We start from the raw sequence: 26712 nt of genomic DNA on the forward strand, positions 1-26712 counted from the left end.
TTAAGCCTTTTCATGCCTGATGGGTACTTGAACCTATGGAAAAATTAACATGTCATGTAGTAAAGACAGGCTGGCAAAAAGGCACATCACTTTTGGATTTATACTTGTGTATAAATTATATCATTTTGATTTTTTCCTTTCTATCCATTTGATTCCATGAATTTTTAAAATTTTGACTTGCTGTATTCCTTTTTCTTTCCATTTTTTTTTTTTTTTTTTTAGATTGCATGATGTTTTATATTCAATGAAATTTAAACATGACACTAATAAAAATCTATCGATTCAAAGAAACCGAATGACACATCTGTCTTTTAGGGGTTTAGTACTTGCTTCTGATTATCATAAGGTAAATTTTACGTCACTGGAACAATTTATTCACACTTACTGACAAGAACTTCATTTTGATGAGCAACAAGACTTGCAAAATTATGCGCAAATCAAGTTCTTATGTCTATAAAGTGATTTATAGTATAGAAAAATGCTACAGAAATCTCAGTGTGACCCGTTCAATTAGAGTGACATTGTATTGTAACGTACAACTCTCAATCCTCACTGTAACACGCAATACCGTACTTACAAGAACTCATATTTTCATTGATCACAATTAAGTCACAAATACAATATAGATTTCGCATGGCATGAAAATGTGACTAAATCACATGATTCATTTCATGAAGCAAATCAGATTGCAATAAATAATCACAAAATATTCACTTCAAAACTGCGCATTTCATAAGAAAATTGTCCTCAACATTCTGATCTAAAGTTCCAACCTGACCTCAGGAAAAATACCAAGAATTATATCACTGCAGTAAGGCTTCCATTCTGATGCATAATTGCAAATAGTCATGAAACTGGGGTGTTTATCAAAAATGTTAAAGTGAAATCAGCCCTGTCTATGAAAATGGAAGAGCGATTGTCATCAAAAGTGCAGACAAATCTTCACATACTAAACAGGTACCAGTATTTAAATTTGTAACCTGGCATTACTGGTAAGTTTTTATATGGGCTGAGGTTTTACGTATTCTATTTGTGCTTTTGAACACAGATCAGAATATCCACACTATCCAAACGGATCCTGTGTGAAACAGTTACATGTATATACTTACCACACAGCCATGGTATATCTACTTGTAAACTTCTAGTTTAAAAATCAATTATTTTATTACCTCTATTTCATGAGCAGGGAGCAACAATAAGAAAGTTTAAAGACAGACTTCTTGGTCATTAAGGGCATAAAATTGCAAACTTTGACAAATAATACAAATACAACTTTTGCATTTTTATAAGCAAACTACCATGTTTATGATTAAATATGTTTCTGTGTAATTATGTATATGATTTAATCTACCGAATACTTTTAGTTTAATGATAATAGTTGCTTCAATTGAAAACAGTAAATTTCACAGGAAATTGATATCCATTTTGTTTTGTATTCCCTGAAAACGACAAGAAATCCTGACTTACAATTGAACTCTTTGCCTGCACTACTACTGAACAACAACTGCATTTCAATTATCAATAAAACAAACTCATATCACACCTACAATGGAATGGCATCGTAGTTACAGAAAATAAAGGAGACTTAATTTTTATCTGAAGGAAGGGTTTGATGGAAATTCTAACTTAACTCTTAACATGAAATAGATTTGGGTAACTAGTGTGTACATATTTACACACACACAGATATATATATAAATGAAATTTGTCAAATAATAAAGAACAGAAAAGGATACACATTTTCCAGTAGAAACATAGAAATTAGAATACTGAATTATTGTATGTGCACTTATTTTAGCGTACTTAGAATTTAGTGCAATTGGAGCAGATGCACTATTTGGTGTAATCATGATTTAGCACTTCCTCTGTGTTAGATAATGGATGTAAGTAGAGATTTTCATATTCTATAACAGAAACTAAATTAGGGCCACTGCACTGGCAATGGTGTTAAAATATGAATCACACTAAATTAAACACACATACAGTAGTCACCTTCGATGAGGTGAAGTAGTGCCATGCAATAAACTTACCGCTGAATCGCTTTGCTTTCGCAAGAAAGCTCTACGAATTTGAACAAGATCTTCTAAAATGGAGACGATACTACTCCTAGAACGGGTCTCAAAGTCATTGTCAACTTTTAACATTCCTTCCAATTGAGTTTTAATTGTTACTGAGAATTTCCGCACAGAATCCATTAAAGCACAGTTAATATTATGTTACAGAGTCTGACTAGCACTCTAAGGTCTGTTACTATCAAATGCTTGTCTTGAAAACTGTTCAGAACATTTCATCTTCCAGTACGTTCTGAAATAATATTCCAAATAAATTATTTATTACCCATAACTTTCCACTCCAGGACAATTAATTCTATCAAATAACTTCAAAAATTGTACCATAAATTTTCACAATAATGATACTTTACTCCATACTGAAGCAACAGTTTACGGCTGAAATTGAGTTATATGAATCCACTTTTTTTAATCTAGTCTTCTAATTCATCCAATGAGAGTCATTTTCCTTGATGCAGCAGTATTTTTTTTATCAATTGCCTTCACCACAGGGGGAATCTAATTCAAAGGAGAGCTTTGTAAATTAGTCTCTCCACCTTTGCTGTGCAACAACCAATAGAATATTGTAAGACCAAAGTTCAAAGAATCACTAAAAGTTGCCATTTACTACCAGGGGCCAGTGGAGTCTTCTGCTGGGTGCAGTCATCAGTCAGCTGCAACTCTTTGTGAATACCATCTCCCCTTCTATAATTTGATCTCCCAGTGATGCTATGACAAACTCAATGACACACCAGCCTTGCTAGTCTCTGAGCATGAACTCGATGAGCTGATATATATGTGGTGTGTGTAGTCCAATAGAGACTTAAAACTGATTATCAATTATCACAGGGAAGAGGCCTCTGTTGTCCAACTTTAAACTAATTATGCTTATTAAATCTTGATGCACCATTATCATATAATACCATCATTTAAAATGGACAGTCTATTTCTTCAATGGATTCCCTTTTGGTACACAGCAAATATTCCTAATCATGTCAGTTTAGAATTGCAAATCCACTTGCAAACATCTTGCATTATATGTTCTATATTTTGATTGAAAACATTGCCACTAAACCAGTAGTACAAAAGAAAACAGCACTTTTCAAATTTAAAATTTGCAGTTTAAGCCAATTCAACTTAATTGATAGATTATCATCCCTGCCCGCCCCTCAAAAATTGGCCCGCCCCGAATTTTTTTATTTTGTGAAACTTGCGATTTACGGAATATTTTCATGTCAGACTCCGGTATTTACACTTCTTGTTTACATTTCCGGTATAGGAACGTGAAAAGTCACGTGAAGAAAATAGATTTATATGGTTTTCTAAATTTCTCGCATTCTTACAGACATAAATCTTGAAGAAGTTAGGTATATTTCTGTTAAATCCTTAAATTAAAGCTTGACCTGGAATTAGTGTATGAAAATAGCATAGATTGATATCCAACTGCCATTAAATGATGCGGATCTGTTGGGGGGAAAAAACCTTGTTTGTCTTTATTATTTTTCTCAAAAAATAAAAAATAAAATCCTCCCACCCGCCCCATACTTTTTGCTGACCCTGGATGATAATCTACTAATTATGTTGAATTGGCCTTACCATGAGTAAGAATTAAAAAAGAGGTAAATCTCTGTGCTGGGTTTTTATGAATACTCATTTACTGAATCTCCACAGCAATTTCCAAGGATAAAGAGACAGCTAGAACAAAGCAATTTATGGTCTGAGAAATATAAATATAAATATAAAAAATATAAGATAACCTTTCTCAAAACATTAGGGCACATTTCTTGTGAAAGCTGGGCTAGATTGAGCAGTGAAGCTATTGATTCATAATTTTGATTTATTTCATAGGAATGTATGGTTTTCATATGAAAGAAAACTCTATTTTAAATTATTGAATGAAAAATGTCATATCGGTGTGATTTTAAGTTTCTTGTGGTATATTTAAACAATATTTCATGCAACTGGTCATTATAAGCCAATGTTTTCCCCCCCAATGAACTACAAACACAAAAAAAACCTTAAGTTCCATGAGAGAAGGAATTAAGGTGGCTCCCTACATTACTTTGAAGAGTTTCTTCAAATCAGCGCAAAATGATTAAATTAGGAAGGATATGATAATAAGTAATAAGTACATATGTCAAAAATAGGGCACCGCTAAACCAGTACATGATACGCCCGCATACATCATTGACCCAGGAATTGAACAAGTATATCCATATCCAAGGACAATAATTTGGATCAATATAAATCATGGATTATCCACCAAAGGATTTCGTCAGAGTTGCAAATTTACAATGTATTTTGCATTAAATAAATCCAAGTCCAAGGGCTGTAACTCCTTCAATAATAGTGGGACAGCATTTCCCTTGTATTATACACATCTACACATTGTGATCTTCCTTTGTACCAAGTTTCATTGAAATCCCCAAAAGGGTTTAAGAGGAGTTGCAAAGACAAGGTACTTGCATAAAATAAATCTAAGTCCAAGGGCCCTAGCTCCTTCAAAAATAGTGGTGCAGCATTCCCCTTGTAATATACACATCTCCACAATGTGATCTTTCTTTGTACCAAGTTTCATCAAAATCCCCCAGAGTGTTTAGGAGAAGTTGCGAAGACAAAGTTAAAGGGACAGACAGACGGACAACAGCAGTATAGCATGATACGCCCAGATTTTTATGCAGGTGTATAAAAAGGCAGAAAATATACAATTTTGGATATGAAACATGATTTTCAAAAATGCATTTCAATAAAAATGAACAAAAAAACAAAAAGCGGATCTGAGCCCGGGATCTGCGAGTCACATAATTCGATACCTTATCCACTGAGCTACTGATAGACAAACAAATCGATCGATAAAAATGATTTCACAAAACAAAATGATTAATTCCTTCTCATTCTCGTTGTATCTATAACGACAGTTTTTAGAAGATAATGTATATATACTCAGACCTGCTTTGAAGTCATGTTAAGATTATCTATACACATATCCCTCTGTATGGCAATATTGAAAAGGATCAACTTTCAATTTAGATAATCTGTAATAACAATGACAATATGGGTTATCTACAAGTCAAGAGCAACCACAATACTAAGTTTGCATGATCTCCATCAGTTAAAAGGTTCCAGAGATGATAAGCAGTATTTCTTTTATTTGTTTAGTGAACTGATTTATGACCTTGTGAGATTCAGAATGCTAATGAGTCACAAGACATTTTAACCAATGGGGGACATCTCTTTTGAAGGGATTAAGTGTATCAAGCATGCAAAGGATTCACAAGACATTATCAATAAGTGGACAATATTTTCTTATGTACAGAGTAGTATTATCCTTGACATTTGACTTTGTGACCTCAAAATCAATAGGTTATCAAATCCTTAGGATGTATCAGCTGTGTATCCAATTTAATGCCAGTCTAGCAAAGGGTTCTCCAGTTATTGAGCAACAATATCTATGTCCAGAGAAGTTTGACCCTTGACCTTTGACCTTGTGAACCTCAAATCAATAGGAGTCATCTAATCCTTGGGTAAAACCAGTATATCAATGAAGTTTGATGTCTGTCAAGCTATGGCTTCTCAAGACACAGAGCAAACAACATCTTTCTATGCCCAGAATAATTTGACCCTTGACTCTGTGACTTCAAATCTAACCCCATTTTAATGTCAGAGTGTAAAGGATTCTCAGGATACCGATCTTACTATGTCCAATTTGACTCTTGACCTTAGGTAGAATCAGTACTACAAGTTTTGATGTCTGTCAAGCATAGGGTTCTAAAGATATTAAGTGGACCATCACACCATTCAAAAGGTGTAAACAAATATGTCCCTTTCTTTAAGGGGGTATAATAAGAGCAACCCATATATTCAGTCATGCAGTCACTAAGTAATCCAAGAAAAAGTGACTAGTTCATATACCCCATGCCTCAACAATGAATGACATGCTACACATAATGAATGGCAATGCTGTGCATGAAATACAACAAATTCTTATGCCTCTGTGCTATATTGTTCTATTTCAACTAAATATAAGTAGATTAGAATCATATGTAATATTGTTTAAAAATGTAAATTGTGTAAAATACTGAAACATCGTCGGAAACCTACGGTTGATTACGCTTTGTTCTATCCTCTTTCCATCCCTGTGGGTCCATTCATTCCTACTCGTTCATTCTCATGAATAATTAATGAGGCAATTTGATTGGGTGCTCATAGTAGACCCTGAGCAAATTTGTCCAATCAACAAGACGCTTTCAGCCCAATTTCGGTATACAATTGCTGTAATAGCAAAGTTAAAGACCCAATTTTAAGTTGACACCCCCAAATTGTAAGCTGCCTGTCAATCAAACATTTAACAATAGATCTCAGGTGGAGTGACATCTGCAGACACTGTGGTCTGGGGCTACCCCAGAGAGGTGTTTTGATAACAATAACAGCCAGTATCTACAGGCATTCTTTAGATCTTGAGGAAGTCCAGTATACCTGAGTTTTGATAGCAATGACCTGTCCACATCTGCTATTTTCTTGTAATTCAATTCTTTTTAAAAAGGCCCCTGAACAATGCAATTTCAATATAATTGTAATTTTCCCCCTCTATATACCTGTACATGTATTATAAATTACACAATCAGAAATCAAACAATAATTTGCACAATAAGTTTTAAAACTTGTAACCTATTGAAATAATTTATGTCATCAATTTATGATACCTCCATATTTATAACAGAAATTATTCATTGAGTCAATGACAGAGAGAGAGAGAAAGAGGGGTGGGTGTAGAATGTGTGTCAGCTACCCTTAGGAATACAACCATTATTCAAACACTATGACCACAGAAACTCTGCAGAGGTCCCTGAGACAGGTCCTGTGTATATCAAAACTATTTAAAAAAAAAATATGGACAGGTAGATTTCTGTCATGTTCTGCCTCTGTGTATTTCTTTGAGTGCCATGGGATATAGCAATTAACACCTTGGTAGACCCTGGCCACTCCAGGTAAATAACATCTGTTTAGATTAGGCTCCGCCTACATTTTCACTGACCATATGGTCATGAGATGGGTCTTTAAGTTAGTGCTACCTTTAAAAACAGATGAGTTCCATTACTATAACGATGACTTTGATTGGACAATATTTCTAAATATTTATTCATGAGAACAAGCGAGCAGCAATGAATGGACCCACGGGTGATGGAGAGAGGAACGAAGCATAATCAACCGTGGGTTTCCGACAATGATACTGAACAGAAATATTTTAACTAGAGATTGTTTTTATGAAAAACAAATGTCTCCCCGCTCCCCAAATTGAAAGTGCTCCAAATGAAAACTCCTCCCTTTAATGTGATGAATGGTATGGAAGAGAAAGCATGAGCAGGAACATAGACAATATGAACTCCGATAAGCCATAATGGAGAAGTATTCACTAACTATTTTACACCCTCTACCCCTCAGATCCACTATAACTTCAAGGACAACAATTGGATCCTCCTGTCCATGCAAAATACACATCTGCAAATGGCATTGAAGTATCACACAAAATTAGAAGTCTATCGGATAAACAATATAGGAGGAGAAGCATTCACAAGCTATTTTAACATCCTTCACCCTTCTTAGATCCACTATAACTTTTAGGAAAATAATTGGATCCTCCTGTCCCAACAACATGCACATCTACAAATGGCAATGAAGAATTGTACAGAGTTTCAAGTCTAACCGATAAGCCATATAGGAGGAGAAGTGTTCACAAGATTTTGTGATGGACGGATGGACGGAAAGTACAAAAACAATCTGTCTCCCCCTGAAAGAGGGGAAACATAATTACATATGGCTTGAAAACTGGTTTAACGCAAGTTGTCAAAATAGTATATTTTGGCAAAACTACTACATTTAAAATGGGCATAACTCCCAGGAAAAAAAAGATCAGAAATTCCTGTACTCTCAACTCTGCAGGTCCAAGGATCCCTTAGAGGGATTCCCCAACTCTGCATGTCTAAGCATCCCATAGAGGTATTTCCCAACTCTGCATGTCTAAGCATCCCATAGAGGTATTTCCCAACTCTGCATGTCTAAGCATCCCATAGAGAGATTCCCCAACTCTGCATGTCTAAGCATCCCATAGAGGGATTCCCCAACTCTGCATGTCTAAGCATCCCATAGAGGGATTCCCCAACTCTGCATGTCTAAGCATCCCATAGAGGGATTCCCCCCGCCGAACTCTGCATGTCTAACCATCATGTATAGGGATTCCCCAACTCTGCATGCCTAAGCATCATGTAAAGGGATTCCACAACTCTGCATGTCTAAGCATTAGTGATAGGCAATTTGGAAAAAAAATTAATCGATCAGATTAATCGGATGCACCTTTTCGATTGATTAATCGAAAAATAATCGAATTTTTTTCATTTCAAATTTATGGCATAAATATATTAGATTTACTTTATTTTTTACCCTAAATATTAAGTTAATTAGAATAAAATCATAAGATTGATTGTATCTTGTTTAACGTCTCTTGAGAATTTTTCACTCATATGGAGACGTCTAAAATCATTTATGATTAGAAATTTGAAGTTAATAATCCCATACTTTGCATTTTGATTTCCCTGAACAGGGATAGATTTCTTGACTTTTGTTGTTGTTCTATGGGATCCGGGTCAGAATAGAGCCTCATAATACACCTTGCTAGTTGCAACAGGCAAAATCTGAGGCCCCGTGTCACGGCAGGTGTGTCACAATAAAGATCCCTCCCTGCTCAAAGACTGTAAGTGCCGAGCATATAGGCCTAAATTTTGCAGCCCTTCACCGGCAATGGTGACGTCTCCATATGAGTGAAAGATTCTCAAGAGAGACGTTAAAACAATAGCACCTATTCAATGTTACATGTATCCGTTATCAGATGATTTAGCTTCGTCAGCCATTTTTTATTTTGGTTAAGTCAAGGCAGGAATATTCGTATCATTAAAAAGGAAATTCTGATGTCGGCGATTTTCGATTTTCAAATTCACATCATTTCAGTTATAGTGACCGACAATCAGCTATAATCAGTACATCACTACTAAGCATCATGTAAAGGGATTCTACACCTCTGCATGTCTAAGCATCATGTAAGGGGATTCCCCAACTCTGCATGTCTAAGCATCATGTAAGGGGATTCCCCAACTCTGCATGTCTAAGCATCATGTAAGGGGATTTCCCACCTCTGCATGTCTAAGCATCATGTAAGGGGATTCCCCAACTCTGCATGTCTAAGCATCATGTAAGGGGATTCCCCAACTCTGCATGTCTAAGCATCATGTAAGGGGATTTCCCACCTCTGCATGTCTAAGCATCATGTAAGGGGATTCCCCAACTCTGCATGTCTAAGCATCATGTAAGGGGATTCCCCAACTCTGCATGTCTAAGCATCATGTTAAGGGATCCCTCAACTCAGCATGTCTAAGCATCCCATAGAGGGATTCCCCAACTCTGCATGTCTAAGTATTGATCCCACAGAGGGACTTACTATTTTTCATGGAGGAAAATGGCCTGGAGAAATTTTGCAGGTGTGCTCATTTTAACTTCTAAGAGATTTGTGTTTTAGAGTGATCTAAAAATTTGTCAATTATCTCATACTTTTAGCAAAAATAGCCATTATCCTCCTGCAGTCCTCAACCTCTCATATAGGATTATAAGTATTCTCTTATTGAAAGCTGAAGATAACGAACAGTGATCAATCTCATAACCCTTACAAGCAATACAAAATAGAGAGTTGGGCAAACACAGACCCCTGGATACACCAGAGGTGGGATCAGTTGCCTAGAAGGAGTAAGCATCCCCTGTCGCCTGATCACACCTGCTGTGAGTCCTATATCTTGATCAGGTAAACAGAGTTATCCGTAGTCAAAATCAGTGAGCCAAGAATGGCCTAACAATCGATATGAAACATGTCAGACAGAATTTGCAACAATGCTAGGCTGTATTGGCAAACTAAATCGTTATAACATGAACGACCATTTATAGACTTTGTGAAATGCTGACTTTAAAAGATTTGGAAAGAAACCCAAACAGGAATAAATCTAGGCAATTTTTTTTTCAAAACCTTACCAAAAATCTTGTTTCCATGTGTTTTGAGGTGTAGTAAGTACTCTTTTAAAGGGACTGGTTCACAATTTTGGAGAAAAATATTTTTCATTTTTGATGTTAAACATTAAAAATATAACTCATTTAATGTTGACAGCCAAAATTTTGACTTTCTGAATGCAAGAATAAAAGCAATATTTTAGCCTTCAATCTGTGTTATGTGAAGAAAGACTTGAGTCTTTTAATGTATACAAACAAACCCGTGAAACAATAATTTTGTAATATAAAGCATCTTAATTCCGCAGGGTCACAAATTTTAACTTTTAGATGACACATTTTACCCAAAGAATGGTTGAAATGTGAAAGATATGATAAACTTTGATCAATATCCATTTCTTTTGAAAATTTCGTACACAATAACACCACAATCTTTGTTTACAAAACAAATAATAAACTCTCTAAAATGAGCTTCTGTGATAATGTATAACCTTGATTTTTATGTGAAATCTTTTAAACATATTAAACAGTAGATTTTGATCCTTTAAAGTGAAAAACAAAATTTTGGGGAAAATCGTGAACCAGTGCCTTTAGGCTATGTGACATCCTTTTCTTTATTCAGCACTGCAGATTGAGGTACATATTGTTTCTGCACACACATTTGGTCAGCATGATGTAATGGGGAAGCAGGAAATATAAGACAGAAATAAAAAAAAATTTGAACAGTCTCCTTGAAAAAATAAAGCGACAAAAATAAACTTTTCTCTTAAATACAATTTTGCTAGATTGCTTATAAATTAAGTCACCTGGATTTAGGACCGTAATGGTTGTCTATAAATAACTTCAGACTGCTGTTTTTAAAGAGAAAAAATTCATTGTGGGCAAAATTTAATTTCAATGGTTTTAATGAACTATGAAAACATTTAAAACAATTTCCTTCTAGGTGTTTTCCATAAAATGTCACATTTTTTTTAAATTATACAATATGACATAACCAGAATTTCCTCTACAGGTTTTTTTTAGTTGAATATTGAATGATAAACAACCTGGAGTCTTATTCCAATAACTAGATAAAGTGTAAATGGAAATTACTTTGAAAAATAATGAAAATTAAATTATATCTTTGTTAATTACATAATTTAAGAAAATCCCAAAAACAAATCTATTTTACAACCATAGTGTAAGCCAAAAGTAAATAATAACAAGAGGCCCATGGGCCACATCGCTCACCTGAGTCACCTTGGTCCATATCAGAAGATTTTCCATATCTATTTGCATGTAAAACCATAGTCCCTATTATGGCCCCAAACCTACCCCTGGAGGCCATGGTTTTTGCAAACTTGAATCTACACTATGTCAGAAAGCTTTCATGTAAATGTGAACTTCTTTGGCCCAATGGTTCTTGAGAAGAAGATTTTTAAAGATTTTCCCTATATATTTGTATGTAAAACTTTGATCCCCTATTGTGGCCCCATCCTACCCCAGGGGGCCATGATTTTAACAAACCTGAATCTGCACTATATCAGAAAGCTTTCATATAAATCTCAGCTTTTCTGGCTTAGTGGTTCTGGGAAGAAGATTTTTAAAGATTTTTCCTATATATTTGTATGTAAAACTTTGACCCCCTATTGTGGCCCCATCCGACCCCCGGGGGCCATGATCTTAACAATTTAGAATCTGCACTATATCAGGAAGCTTTCATATAAATCTCAGCTTTTCTGGGTCAGTGGTTCTTGAGAAGAAGATTTTAAAAGATTTTTCCTATAAATTTGTATGTAAAACTTTGATGCCCCCCTTGAGGCCCCATCCAATCCCCGGGGTCCATGGTTTTAACAAACTTGAATCTGCACTATATAAAAAAAAAAAAAAACTTTGACCCCCTATTGTGGCCCCATCCGATCCCTGGGGGGCAGGATTTTAACAATTTAGAATCTGTACTATATCAGGAAGCTTTCATATAAATCTCAGCTTTTCTGGCTTAGTGGTTCTTGGGAAGAAGATTTTTAAAGATTTTTCCTATATATTTGTATGTAAAACTTTGATCCCCTATTGTGGCCCCATCCTAACCCAGGGGGCCATGATTTTAACAATTTAGAATCTGCATTATATAAGGATGCTTTCATATAAATCTCAGCTTTTCTGGCTCAGTAGTTCTTGAGAAGAAGATTTTTAAAGATTTTCCCTATATATTTGTATGTAAAACTTTGATCCCCTATTGTGGCCCCATCCGACCCCCGGGGGCCATGATTTTAACAATTTAGAGTCTGCACTACCTAACAAGAGGCCCAGGGGCCTTATAGGTCACCTGAGTATCATGTAACAACCTTCCAATGTTTGAATTAGGTTTGTGTTTAAATATAAGAATTTTACTTTTGGATGGAAGAAACATTGAATAGCTATGTGGTCAGCCCCGCCTTTGCACCAGAACCCCTGACCCAGGGGCCATAAATTTCAGTTTTGAAAGAAGCATCCTTGATCATCATTATCATACTATTAGTTTGTCTACTTAATACCCAGCAGCAGAGAAAATTTTCAAAGAAATAAAATGCATTTTCACTATATGATCAATAGGGCCCCACCCTAATACCAGAACCCCTGACCCAGGGGCCATGAATTTCACAATTTTGAAAGAGGCATCCTTGCTCATCATAACCATGCTATTGGTTTGTCTACTTAATACCCAAGGACAGAGAAGAAGATTTTCAAAGAAATAATGCATTTTCACTATATGACTTATAGAGCCCCACCCTAGCACCAGAACCCCTGATCCAGGGGCCATGAATTTCACAATTTTTAACAAGAGGTACTGTGAGCAATGCTCACTAAGAATACCCCCCGCTTACCCCAATCTCCCAAAGGGTGTTGGTAATAGGTATAAACTACCTCTTTTCTGAGTGTTACTACTTCGATGTCCAGTGCGCATGACCTTTGACCTTTTGACCCCAAAATCTATAGGGAACATCTTCATCCCATGGGTAGTCCATATGTATGATATGGTGACTGTAGGTGGAAAGGATAACGCTTTAGAGCCCGGAAACCATATTGCTACGTCAATGTCCAGTGTGCTTGACCTTTGACCTTTTGACCCCAAAATTGATAGGGAACATCTTCATCCCATGGATAGTCCATATGTTTGATATGGTGACTGTAGGTGGAAAGGATAACGCTTTAGAGCCCAGAAACAATATTGCTACTTCAATGTCCAGTGCACTTGACCTTTGACCTTTTGACCCCAAAATCGATAGGGAACATCTTCATCCTATGGGTAGTCCATATGTATGATATGGTGACTGTAGGTGGAAAGGATAACACTTTAGAGCCCGGAAACCATATTGCTACTTCGATGTCCAGTGTGCTTGACCTTTGACCTTTTGACCCCAAAATCGATAGGGAACATCTTCATCCCATGGATAGTCTATATATAGGATATGGTGACAGTAGGTGGAAAGGATAATGCTTTAGAGCCCGGAAACCATTGCGTCTACAGACGGACGGACGGATGGACAGATGGACAACCCGATTCCAGTATACCCCCCCACAACTTGTTGCGGGGGGTATAAAGAGGCATCCTTGCTCATCATTACCATGCTATTAGTTTGTCTACTTAATACCCAGAGACAGAAAAGGTTTTCAAAGAATTTCTACATTTTCACTATATGACCAATAGAGCCCCACCCTAACACAAGAACCCCTGCCCCAGGGGCCATGAATTTCACAATTTTGGTAGAGGGCTCAATGCTCATTATAATTATGCCCACAGTTTGGCTTCTTGATGTCCAGGAGTAAAGAAGAAGATTTTTTAAAATTACACTCATTTTGATGGTTTTTGCCCCACCCCTCAGGCCCCAGGGGGGCAGGGACCACGAATTTCACAATTTTTGTTCCCCTCCACCCACAGATGCTATATGCCAAAATTGGTTGAAATTGGTTCAGGGGTTTCAGAGAAGAAACTGAAAATGTTCAAATGTTAACGCACGACGACGGACAAAAACAGATAGCAATAGGTCACTTGAATGAATTCAGGTGACCTAATAAAGCTTATCTATAAATTTCATCTTTTCTGGCCCAGTGGTTCTTGAGAAGAAGATTTTTTAATGACCCTACCCTATTTTTACCTTTTCTTGATTATCTCCCCTTGGAAGGTGGCCTGGCCCTTTATTTTAACAATTTAGAATTTCCTTTACCTAAGGATGTTTTGTGCCAACTTTGGTTGAAATTGGCCCAGTGGTTGTTGAGAAGAAGTTGAAAATGTGAAAAGTTTACAGACGGACGGACAGACGGACGGACGCCGGAATACGGGTGATCAGAAAAGCTCACTTGAGCTTTCAGCTCAGGTGAGCTAAAAAGAAACTTATTTAAATGAAATGTTTTGATTCTATAGAGAGGTTGTCGTTTACTGAGAACTTAATATTTGGTGATATTTCATCTCAATTTTCACTAGATATTATTTCTTTGTTCCATGAATCATTTTATGCTCAGTGGGACTATCATTTCATTCCTGCATGAATATAAAACAACATAAATGACTACATGTCTTTGTTTTACTTTGAGCACTAGAACTAAATAAACATGTATACCATGCCCAGGAGTATCTGAATACACCAAAGCTTATCAAATTCCTCTTCATTTCAATCAAAAATGATTCATGCCATTTCTGCAGACTGTGTAACTTCTGTCCATACTGATGACTTTAATAACGTTTATTAATCAATTTCTTAATTACACATTTCTAATTTTTCAATTAGTGTCAAATCAATTGAAAACTAGGAAGAATTGTTTTAGCATGCTAAAACTAATGTCTCTCCTTCCATTATCCATAGTTTTTATATATATAAAAAAAAAAAAAAAAAATTTATAGTGGAAAATCAAGAGTCACAGTACATAACGGTTACTTATATGTATAATTGCTTCAACCAAAGAACAGTGTTGTGAACATACGGTAGTAAATTAAACTTACCAACAAACCAAAGATCAAAGGTCTATGTCAAAAAACAAAAAATTTATGGTCCAGACACATCAAAGATGGCACGCGACACACTAGTACTGTCTTATCATGGTATACCCATGCACATACCAAATATCAAAGGCCTATGTCAAAAAACAAAAAAGTTATGGTCCAGACCAAAATAAATGCCCTAACAATCTATTCATTGACCTTTACATAAAAGGTCATGGTCAGAGGTCGCCAAAAATGATATGTGACACATTGTCTTATCATGATACAACTACATACCAAATATCAAAGGCCCTACGTCAAAAGACAAAGTTATGGTCCAAACAAACAAACAAAAATGACAGGCAAGTGTTTACGGCTTCCTACCGTTCTGGACACAACAATTTTAAAGACTGTTTATGCGCACCACAGTGACAGTGTTTTTAATAATGAAAATCTGGGAAAGCTTGTCAATGAGAAATCGTTACCCACACACAAAAGCATCAGATGATACAAAGCATGAGATATCTTGTACAAGATAGAATAACATGCAAAATAAAAACAACAAACTCATTTATCTAAAATAAAAGCATCTTAAATTTGCAAGTCAAATGATGGAAGACAAATGATATGCATTACCTATAATTACATGGGGTGTGAACTCATTACCAAATATTTCTATTTTTTAATGATGTGTGCTGCAAGGAGATGCCCCATTTTACATATAAATACAGGCTTCACTTTCAAAACTGATGACACTGTTCAAATTCACTCAAAGATAGCTTATAAGAATAACATTTAAATCTTATGCACTAGCAATTAAATCTTTCCATGATTTATTTTGATAATTAAGATCTCAAGAACAGCCTCCACTTTATAACTAAATTAAACACTCTATTAAAATTACCTATCAATCTTACGGCTATCTTTAGTTTTCCCTGCACTGTTCAGCACTATTAGATACTCCCAATTGATTTCCTCCCTAAATTAATTGCTCTGATACTTAAAAATCAACCATGGGTGTCAGATGGTGACCGCCAAGATGTTGAGTATCTCTAACTTCACAGCCTTACTATCCTGATCCGACACTTAACCAAAAAAAGTGTGTCCAATATATACCCAAGTCCCCAAACCAGACTGCTTAACAGCAGAGCAATCATGTTAAAACCAAATAATATACATGTCATAGGTGCCTGGGTTTCTAATATATGTAATGGAAGAAACCTTTGACATCTCTACAAATTGCAATGATAGCCATTTCCTCATGAATGCGCTACAGTTGTGAACAAGGTGTGTATGATCAATAGCCATTTCCTCATGAATGCGCTACAGTTGTGAACAAGGTGTGTATGATCAATAGCCATTTCCTCATGAATGCGCTACAGTTGTGAACACTGTGTGTATGAATCTTGATAAATATAGTACATCTATTCTAATGGCTGGGATTTCTACAGAAGTCAAATGTTATTATACAAAACAAATTTCAATTTTGACAAGATTGCTACACGTAGTCATGTCCCCCACCGCCGCAAAATAAGTTGAAACACAAAAGTCCCATAACTTCTCTAAAATTTGTCAAATCAAAATGACGGCGCAATATGATCAACTACATACGGTGACTTCTGGAAGGAAAGATAACCATCACAGTAATGGAGTTGCTATTGCTATTGCTATATCAAAGGAGAAAGCCATTAAGACATTATACGAATGGGCACCCATTAACGACCGCATCATAACTGCCAGGTTCTGGTCAAACTATATAAAAACAACATTAATACAAGTGTATGCACCTACCAATGATGCAGACGAGGAATCAAAAGATAATTTTTACGAACAACTACAGGGAGTCATAGACAACACTCCACGCCATGATATTATAATTCTAACTGGCGATATTAATGCAAAAGTAGGTAACAAACAGGAAGGAGAGGATGGAATTGTTGGAAAGTATGGTTTACACTCAGAAAGAACGACAATGGAGAAAGATTTGCATCATTTTGTGCCATCAACAACTTGGCAATATCTACAACAATGTTTAAACATAAAGACATACACAAGCAGACATGGACTTCACCAAATGGTCAACACAAGAACCAGATAGACCATGTAGCAGTCAATGGGCGCTTTAAAAGATCTGTGTTGGATGTCAGAGCACACCGAGGTGCAGATGTCGGATCTGACCACAATTTAGTCATCACAAAAGTAATGCTTAAACTGCACAAAATAGGAAAGAAACCAACATCTTCAACAAGATTCGAGACATGCAAACTTAAGGTACCAGAAGTTCGGAAACAATTCCAAATAGAACTGAGGAATAGATTTAATGCACTCAGTGAAGACAACACCATAGGTCCCAATCCCGATGATATAGAGGAAAGATGGAACAACATTAAAACTGCATATAATGAAACTGCCATGAACGTACTTGGGTATAGAAAAAGAAAAAACCAGGAATGGATAAGCCAGGGCAGTTGGAAAAAGGTAGAAGAGAGGCGAGTTCTAAAGGGCAAAGTAGAAAGTGCAAGATCAGAGAGATTAAGAGCTAGACTAAAAGAAAAGTATGGGGACAAAGACAAGGAGGTGAAAAGAAGTTTTAGAAAAGACAAACGACAATGGGTAGACGACATGGCGAATGAGGCACAGGAGGCAGCAAACATCGGAAACATGAAAACTGTATATGATGTAACCAAATTATTGTGCAACGAATGTCCAAAAACTGTTGAGGCAGTAAAAAACAAGGAAGGAAATCTCTTGACTAAAGAGGAAGATATAAGAAAAAGATGGATGGAACACTTCAGCGAAGTGTTAAATAGACCAGACCCTATTGATCCTGCTGAAATACTAACAGGGGAGTCCATCGAATTAGACATAGAAACAGGTCCACCAACAGAAGATGAGATAAGGAGAGCATTGAAAGAAATGAAATTAGGCAAAGCCCCAGGTGTAGATAACATCACTGTAGAAATATTGAAATCAGACATAGAAACAACTGTCAAGGAACTACACAAACTATACAACATTGTCTGGACAACTGGAAAAGCTCCCAAAGATTGGAGAAGGGGACTTATAATAAAGTTAGCAAAGAAAGGTGACCTGACAAACTGTGGAAATTGGAGAGGAATCACACTAATAGCAACAACTGCCAAAATAATGGGGAAAATAATAATAAAATGAATTGTACTTGGTGTAGACAGACATTTGAGAATGGAACAAGCTGGATTCAGGGCAGGAAGAGGCACTACGGAACAGATATTTGTCCTACATAATATTCTAGAACAAGCTATAGAATGGAACTCCAACCTCTATCTATGCTTCATCGATTTTGAAAAAGCCTTCGACAGCGTACACAGGGAAACCCTTTGGAAGATCATGAAATCTTATGGAATACCAGACGTAATAATCAGTATGGTTAAATTAATGTTTGAAGACAGTGAATGCGCAGTTGTCGATGGGAATGGTACAACAGAATGGTTTAATGTTAAATCTGGTGTCAAACAAGGATGAAACATGTCGGGTTTCTTGTTCCTCCTGGTAGTTGACTGGATAATGAAAAAGACAACATCAGATAACAACTCAGGCATAAGATGGAATATGACAACAAAATTAGACGATCTAGATTTTGCAGACGACATCGCTTTATTATCCAGCAGCAAAGATCAAATACAACAAAAACTGAACTCTCTAAACAGATATGCAGCTATAACAGGTTTAAAAATCAATACAGGAAAAACCAAAGTTATGCGTCTAAATGCTGCAAACATCACACCAATAACCATCAATGGGAACAACATAAATGATGTGGATGAGTTCATTTACCTCAGAGCAACAGTAATCAAGACAGGAGGTACTAATGAAGATATAAGAAGAAGAATTGGCCATGCAAGAGTAGCATTCCATAAGCTACGCAAGATCTGGAGCAATAACCAACTCAACAGAAAAACAAAAATGAAGCTCTTCAGCTCAAATGTACAGACCCTGAAACGTGCTACTACACCTTAAAAACGAACCGAACCGTTCCGTGCAAGAAACGAACCGTACCGTTCAAGAAACGTACCGTACCGTGCAAAAAACGAACCATACCGTTCAAGAAGCGTACCGTACCGTGCAAGAAACGAACCGTACCGTTCAAGAAACGAACCGTGCCGTTCAGAAAGCGTGCAGGATAATATTATGCAAACCCCGCCCCCAAAAGCTCGAAAGCGTACCGTACCGTGCAGAAAGCGTGCAATTTATGTCACGTGACCCACTTTTTCAGCCACAGTATATTATTTTCACAATGACGCCCGATGGGAAAGAAGGTCGTAGACTATCGCTGGCTATTCGAAGCATTATCCTCAAACATCACGAAGCTGGGTTATCAACTGTGAAAATCACCGAGATGCTTAAAACATCTTTGATATTCTTTTTTTTTTTAAATTACTTTCCGTAAATGTCACATTGTTTCAGTGCATATATGTGTATGTATGTTATCAACAAGTACCCAAGTTTTGACTGAATTATGCATAAGAATTCGTTTTATACTGTGAACTGTTAACAGAAATAGACGTCAGATCACTGCACGGATTTTGCATGCATGCTTCTGCAGCCAGTCCTGTGTACTGTGGATGTATATTTCACTTGCAGACTTTTAAAGAGTGAACCAAGGGGCATTTCGTTGTTTTAACGGAATTTCTGTTTCAATCAATTCTTTTAAATTCAAGGGTGAAGTTAACTACAATACTGTAATAGTACTTACAAGTAGCCTATTTAATTTCTTCATATAATCAGGGACGTCGACGTCCCTGATAATGCTACTACACGTATGGCACAGGGCTTGCCGTAAGAAGATGAAATTGATATTTGTAGCGTTAATGTATTCAATATGTACTTTCCTACGTACAGTGTCTGAATCATATGAGAAATTTCTAGACCGATTAGAAAAATTGTCACGTTCTACACTGTAATATTTTCATTACTTTATTAGCAATAATTTTGACATATCTTTTTCTCTTCTACATTGATAACGACCCATATAGATAGATGTAGATTGGCGGATTTATTATATACACTAATAAACAATTTTTAATTACATCGACAGAGAAATAAATAGATACATACATGTGTAAAAGAATGTAAACAAGTTAAATTGATGCAAAGCATCAAATCGGCCGCAAAAAATTATTCATTTCAGCATTTTCAAGTATTTCAACAATATATAGAAAAGGTATATGAAACATTCTTATTGCAAACTATACACTTGCCTTACTTTTCTGTTAATTTTTTTTAATTCAATTTTCAGTGATCAAAAATAAAGTCAGGGAAATGAAAATCGGACTTCGCATGATAAAGGATAGGAATATATATGTATTATCATCATTTTATTTGATTCAAAGACAAATGCAACAGATATCTAACATTATTAATTATGAATGACTGAATGCTGACAAAAAAGGACGTACAAACTTCACGTGCAGATATCCTGGATCTTTCATAATGCCGATGATAAATCACAATAAATGTGAAGTGCAGAAAATAATCATTGTGTCATTTGCGACTTTAGTGTATTCAAAACAAAATTCACTTCTTCTTAAAAACTTTTCCAATTTAGGCACTGTAATTTATATCCGGAAACTTAATACGCTTTGTTTCTACACTTACGCACGCCCATGTCGGGGAGCAGTTCATGTAACAACTTTTTATAAAATCGTAGATTAATAAATGTCTGATGAGAAATGAAAAACAAATTGAAACGTAATAACAACCATTAAGACTTAGACTTAAGCAAATTCTAAAAACTTTTATTCATAACTTTTATGTACGTTATCAATATGGAATTATTCCATCGAAGCAATCAAAAATAACGTCTCATTTCCCCATGTGCACATTCTAACACAACCACAAATCCTGCAGCCGATAATCAAAGAGCCGAATAAGACCGATCGAGTGAAAACAAACTATCAAAACGTACAATTTATACGAAGTCAAAGCGTTCAGGCCACTTCCACCTCATTAATAAAACGTGAAAACCGTTCACAAAGCGTGTAGCTATTTTTAGCAAACCGTACCGAGCAAGAAGCGAACCGTACCGTTCAAGAAGCGTACCGTACCGTACAAGAAACGAACCATACCGTTCAAGAAACGAACCGTACCGTTCAGAAAACGAACCGTATCGTTCATAAAGCGTACCGAACCGTACCGTGCAACTGGTGTAGTAGCACGTTTCAGGGTCTGTAATAGCTGTGTTATTGTATGGCAGCGAGACCTGGAAAATGACAAAAGGGGATGAAAAACTTGTAGATACCTTCCAGCACAAATGTCTTAGGAAAATCTTAAAGATCTACTGGCCAATGAAAATATCAAATGTAGCAGTTAGAGAGATAGCAGGAGTAGCAAAGATCAGCACTATGATAAAAACACGCAGATGGCAGTGGATTGGACATGTGCTACGGATGGATAAAAGAACACACCCATATGTAGCCCTTAGTTGGACACCAGAAGGAAAAAGAAAGAGAGGAAGACTGAAGGAAACGTGGAGAAGAACAATAGAAAGAGAGAGGAAAGAACTAGGTTTTGGGTCATGGACAGAGGCAGCAAGATCAGCCCAGGATAGAAGTAAATGGAGAGGACTTGTTCATGGCCCTATTCTCCACGAGGAGAGAAGGAATTAAGTCAAGTAAGTCACATACGGTGACTAATAATCCTACAAAATTTGAACAAAATCCATTGAGCAGTTTCTGAGAAGCAGCGTCCACAAAGTGATCCTATAGTGTAGCATGTACAAATTCAACAAAGTCCCATAACTCCTGTAAAAATTGTCGAATAAAAAGTGGCGGCATTATAGGATCAACTAGACATGGTGACTAACAATCCCACAAAATATGAACAAAATCCGTTGAGCGGTTTCTGAGGAGTTGTGTCCACAAAGTGAAGTGGGACGGACAGACAGATGCACGGACACTGGTATTTCTATGTCCCCTTCCGCGTTGCGGTGGGGGACAAAAATACATGAGAGGACAAAGTGGATTTAAGTAACAGGGCTAGTAGAAATGAATACTAACAACAGCCCAGTGCAGGCTACTGCAGTCCAAGTTAGTGTCTGCCTCAGCGGTCCTGAATCTTCGAAGCAGCATATTAAGGATGCATAGTTCTCTTTTAAGTTTGGAGCTTTCTAATATGCTGCCATTGATTTGTCATCTCAGTTTATCTTAAACATAAAGCTTACATTTACTTCCTGTCAACTAAGTCAACCACAAAGTAAGCTATCATTCTTAGTGCTAACCTCATCATGCCATGCTTTAAATTCCAACAGGGGGCAATGGTCTCCTAACACTAATTACAGGACAGATGGACAGCCTTTTTTTTCTACAACTTCACTGGATTCCATTTGTCACCTAAAGTATGAGCCCAGAAAATCATTACCTTCCAATAGTGTAAGGGGGGGAAAAAATCTTCCAAGTTCATTGGCATTCATGACAAATTAGTAATTGAGGATGAAATGTATTCCCAAACACTGATACTCAGTACAGCTAATGATGATCGCGGGTAATGTGTAAGAATGTATTCATGGAAGGCAAGCAATGAAATTAACTTGGATACAGTCATTGATACCGAATAATCAGAAAATCTATATGATAATTCTTGTATGTCGACATGGATAAACCTGGATGTAAGTTACTTATTAGCAAACTTTTGATACAAACAAACAAAAATGGATGCATGTGTTGATATATATTTTTTGGTTTAATTAGTTTGGCTGTAATGAATCCTCCAAAAAAAATAAAAGAAAGGACTTGTAAAATTTTCTATGATTTTCAAAAGTTGAAATATATGCCCCTACATATATAACTCTATATAAATTTTACTTATTAAATAATAAATTTAGTTTTCATTTCATCCTTCTTTTTTTTCTATTGTTTGTAGCAAGTGTCTTTAAAAAGAGCATAATACTATGATTCAAAAAAAACAACTCAAACTTAAATTTCACCATGGAAACTCTCATGTTTGTAGTGATTACTATAGCTCTTACTTCTATACCCACCTTTTCTGGGGACAGGCAGCTTTTTTTGTGGCATTTTATGTTTTGTTTCCCATCATCAAGACTTTGTATCTTTCGGGAATAGGGGGTCAGCTTGCATAATATGATGCCAAATTGATATACACAATGTTTACTAGTCTCCTGACCCACTATATATATTTTTTTCTTTCTGTAACTGTATATCTTTATTGCGTCATTTCAGTTGGTGTTGGGTTTTGCCTGCCTCAAACAAAAACATCAGCAGTCTCCTTGACAATGTTTCTAACACTGGAACATCACATAAGTTAAATTTCCTCACTGAATTGCATTAAATGATTTTCTTTAGATCTAATTTTACACAATACTGCATGCAAGGAAAAGTTTTCCCCTGTTTTATTTTCACTAGTTTTACCCTCATCCTAGTGGGCATGCATGCAGTTCAAAAGTCAACTTCTTTGTTTTCATACCTTCAAAATTACCAACAAACACAACATTTATTCCTTGAATATCTACCATATTAGTAATTCTTAACATGATCTGATATTATGGGTACAAGAAATTTTGGTTCTTCGGTCATTTCTCTTCTTTTTCTAATTCCCCTTCTCTTTGCAAACAAAAACACATGAACCTGTCAAAATATACACTTCCCCTGAAAATACTGACATCCATCCCAACCTAATGTTTCATTTTAAAGAATTTAAGACAATCCTTCCCGAGAAAGAATAACAGCTAAAAATGTACGAAATATGGGCCGTATTGTACACCTGTCGCTCATTATATATCTCTGGTACACATGGTTGTTGCCTTCTAACATGTGCAGAGTTATGTTACCCCTATAGTCACTACTGAATAAACCAACTTCCAAAATTATAATAATAAATCTATTAGTCTTTATTAGTCTCTAGTATTTCTTCAAGATAAACAAATAAAAAACATAAGAAAAATGATTATATCTACAATAAATTTTGATTCCAGTAGTTTTAGATAATTACAAAAAAGACTCCAGTAACTTACATTTTGTCCCTGTATATGTAAAACATCCCCCCAAAATTTCATTACCAACGTCCCATGAACAGGAATGTATTCATTAGTACATTGTAAAAGAAAGGCGCCAGCAGCACTATATACTATTATTATCACAGGGAATCGGCAACGATCTGCAGGTACCCAATGCTTACAGCCATGAAATACAAATCATGATGCTATATATATTCATACATGTGATTTGAGTTTTTTTATTATGTATTTCATATACAGACATTTTTCTTAAGCTCTATTACGATTTTACTTAATGTTTCATTTTATTCAGATTTAATATCCTTTAATGCATAATATCTTACAAGTTTTGGGACATGGTCCTTACATTTATATTTTCTGATAATGATTTACAAATGATAGTTAAAAAAAAAGTAATAATTCAATCAACACTTTCACTTTATAAATAATTCAACAGAATGCATCTCCAAATAATTAACTTAGTTATTTGAAAGAAAATGAATGTTCATGACAAATGCATTTAATGAAACTTTCAAAAATTATTTGTGTGTGTGTGTGTGTGAATAAGAAAATAATGCTCTAAAAATATATCAAAATAAGTATTTAAAAATATGTAATAAATTAAAAATATATATTGCATCATACTGTATTATGGTTTCATTAATATGAAACAGAATTATAGGTGAATTCATGTGTGCAACTGATATTATACCTTCAAGTAAGATTTCACTTCATGCAAGAATGATCACAGATTAATATTTTCTCAAGAAGGTTTTAGTAATTCTAAATCATATTCATAGGCATAAACCATAATATGGAGAAGACTTGCTAAATGATAAATGTTAAACAGTATGATGTAAAGTGCAAAGAAACTTATGTATTGACAGGACCATGTGTATATTTATATATATTGTGTTACGTACTGCATAACCTATGCAGAAATCTTGCTTGTGTGAGTACATAATGCAGGTTTATAAGAGGCCAATGGGTCACAATGCTCACCTGATTCACATTGCTTCGACTCGATATAAAAGTGTAAATCTGTAAACTTCCATTGTAAACCTACATTCTGGGCCATCATTAGAGGACACTTCCATATCAATTAAACTAAAAGCATCCTTCTGACATATTGGTTCTCGAAAGGAAGATTTTCTCTACCAGTATATATAATGTAATAAATTAAACCCTCGAAGTGGCTTTGCCCTGTGAGGACCCTGCATGGGAAGCCTTGGATTTGAACGTACTTCAATCTACAACATGCATGATTTAAGTTGATTGAATATCCAACACAATCTCCTTTAAAAAAGATTACTGTCTTTAAATTTGGTTAGAATTAGCCATGTGGTTCTAGAGATAAAAAAATAAAATATTATTGGAAAAACATCAGACAACAGACATTAATTTTGAACAAAAAAGTTCGTTTGAGCCTATGGGTCAGGTGAGCTAAAAAAGTACTTCTTCAGATATATTTGTTAAACTCTTCATGATGGGGAAAAAAACATTTTCAACCTTCATTCTTATCAAAATGTAACTCTGATTTTATTATGTAGAGAAAATGAGAATGATGGTCTACAATAAGAGAATCATCAAAAAATAATTACAATCCTGTGTTCTGATTATAAATTCAAGAATTAATTGCTAGAAGATTCACTCTTAATCTTGATGCCATCTGAAATATATCATTAGTTTAATATAAATGCATCTTGCCTGGTTTAGTGTGAACAATAACCCATTCTGAACTCTCGACTTGTTCCCAGCTGAAATGTATCATTGCTTTTAATATCAATTTGAATACATCCTCCTTGAGACAGTGTTAACAGTAAATCACTTCGGAACTATCTTGTTCCCAACGGAGACATATTATTGGTTTAATATCAAGGCATCTTCCCTGGTATAGTATTAAAAATTCATTCTCATTCCAACTATTTTTACCCAAATATCAGCATTATTTTTTTCATTTCCAAAATGAATGTGATCCCTCGACACCCAGACCAGACATACACGGAGAGACAATGTGATAGGTTTGCAGTGCAGGATATGAGTTCCAGTAAAACAAGGGACATAACTGGCTACTCACTGAGTTGCTAATCTGTCTCCCCAGGGAGAAGGAATCACAGTCCTCTGGACGACTGCCCTTGTTGGCCCTAAGGGCAGCCAGTCGCCTGCTGAAGTCCATTTCTACCCACTACCATATCTACCATGCAAAAATGAAAAAAAAAAATTACAAACACTTTTATTTGTTGTTACTACACTAATACAAACAACAACAACAAAAACAAAAAACAAACAAAAAAAACTTTCAACATAAATTGGCCGTCTATAATTTGTTTAAAGATGACAAAAATGTTTAGTATTGTAAATTGTCATTAAGAAAATCATAGAAAACAAGAGCCCTGCAAGGTGGGGCATATCTCTTGGCAATGAGTGTCTACAACCTCTACCTATGAAGTTCCATAGTGACCTTGACCTTTGACCTTATGGCTGCAAAATCAATATGGTTCTTTCTTCCTCTCTTCATAACAAAACTACAGGTGAAGTATCAATTCTATTGAGAAAAACATGTGGCCTAGTAGAGTGTCTGCAAGCTTAGTGGTACACACATACTCACCCAAACACGAATAGCCTCGTTATTATATCCCATTTTATGATGTATTGTGAGGGAATAATAACTGGTAGAAATTAGTAACCAATACAATTTG

General features: G+C 35.7%; 1 protein-coding gene across 5 annotated transcripts in view; it reads right to left on the minus strand.

Moving 5' to 3' along the window:
• The window catches only part of LOC125649650 (transient receptor potential cation channel subfamily M member 1-like), a 119654-nt gene that overhangs the window by 67469 nt on the left and 25473 nt on the right, over nt 1–26712 (minus strand). For 3 of the 5 annotated variants that reach the window (XM_048877321.2, XM_048877320.2, XM_048877322.2), the window contains one exon: nt 26091–26207. In XM_048877321.2, coding sequence (XP_048733278.2) covers nt 26091–26189 — 99 coding nt within the window. In that variant the 5' untranslated portion in view covers nt 26190–26207. Of the gene's footprint in view, nt 12904–26090; nt 26208–26712 lie in introns of those variants that run through there. The other 2 variants (XM_048877317.2, XM_048877319.2) reach the window with 2 other exon arrangements.

Source organism: Ostrea edulis, chromosome 5, assembly GCF_947568905.1.
Source record: "Ostrea edulis chromosome 5, xbOstEdul1.1, whole genome shotgun sequence".
NCBI classification, from domain to species: Eukaryota; Metazoa; Mollusca; class Bivalvia; order Ostreida; family Ostreidae; genus Ostrea; species Ostrea edulis.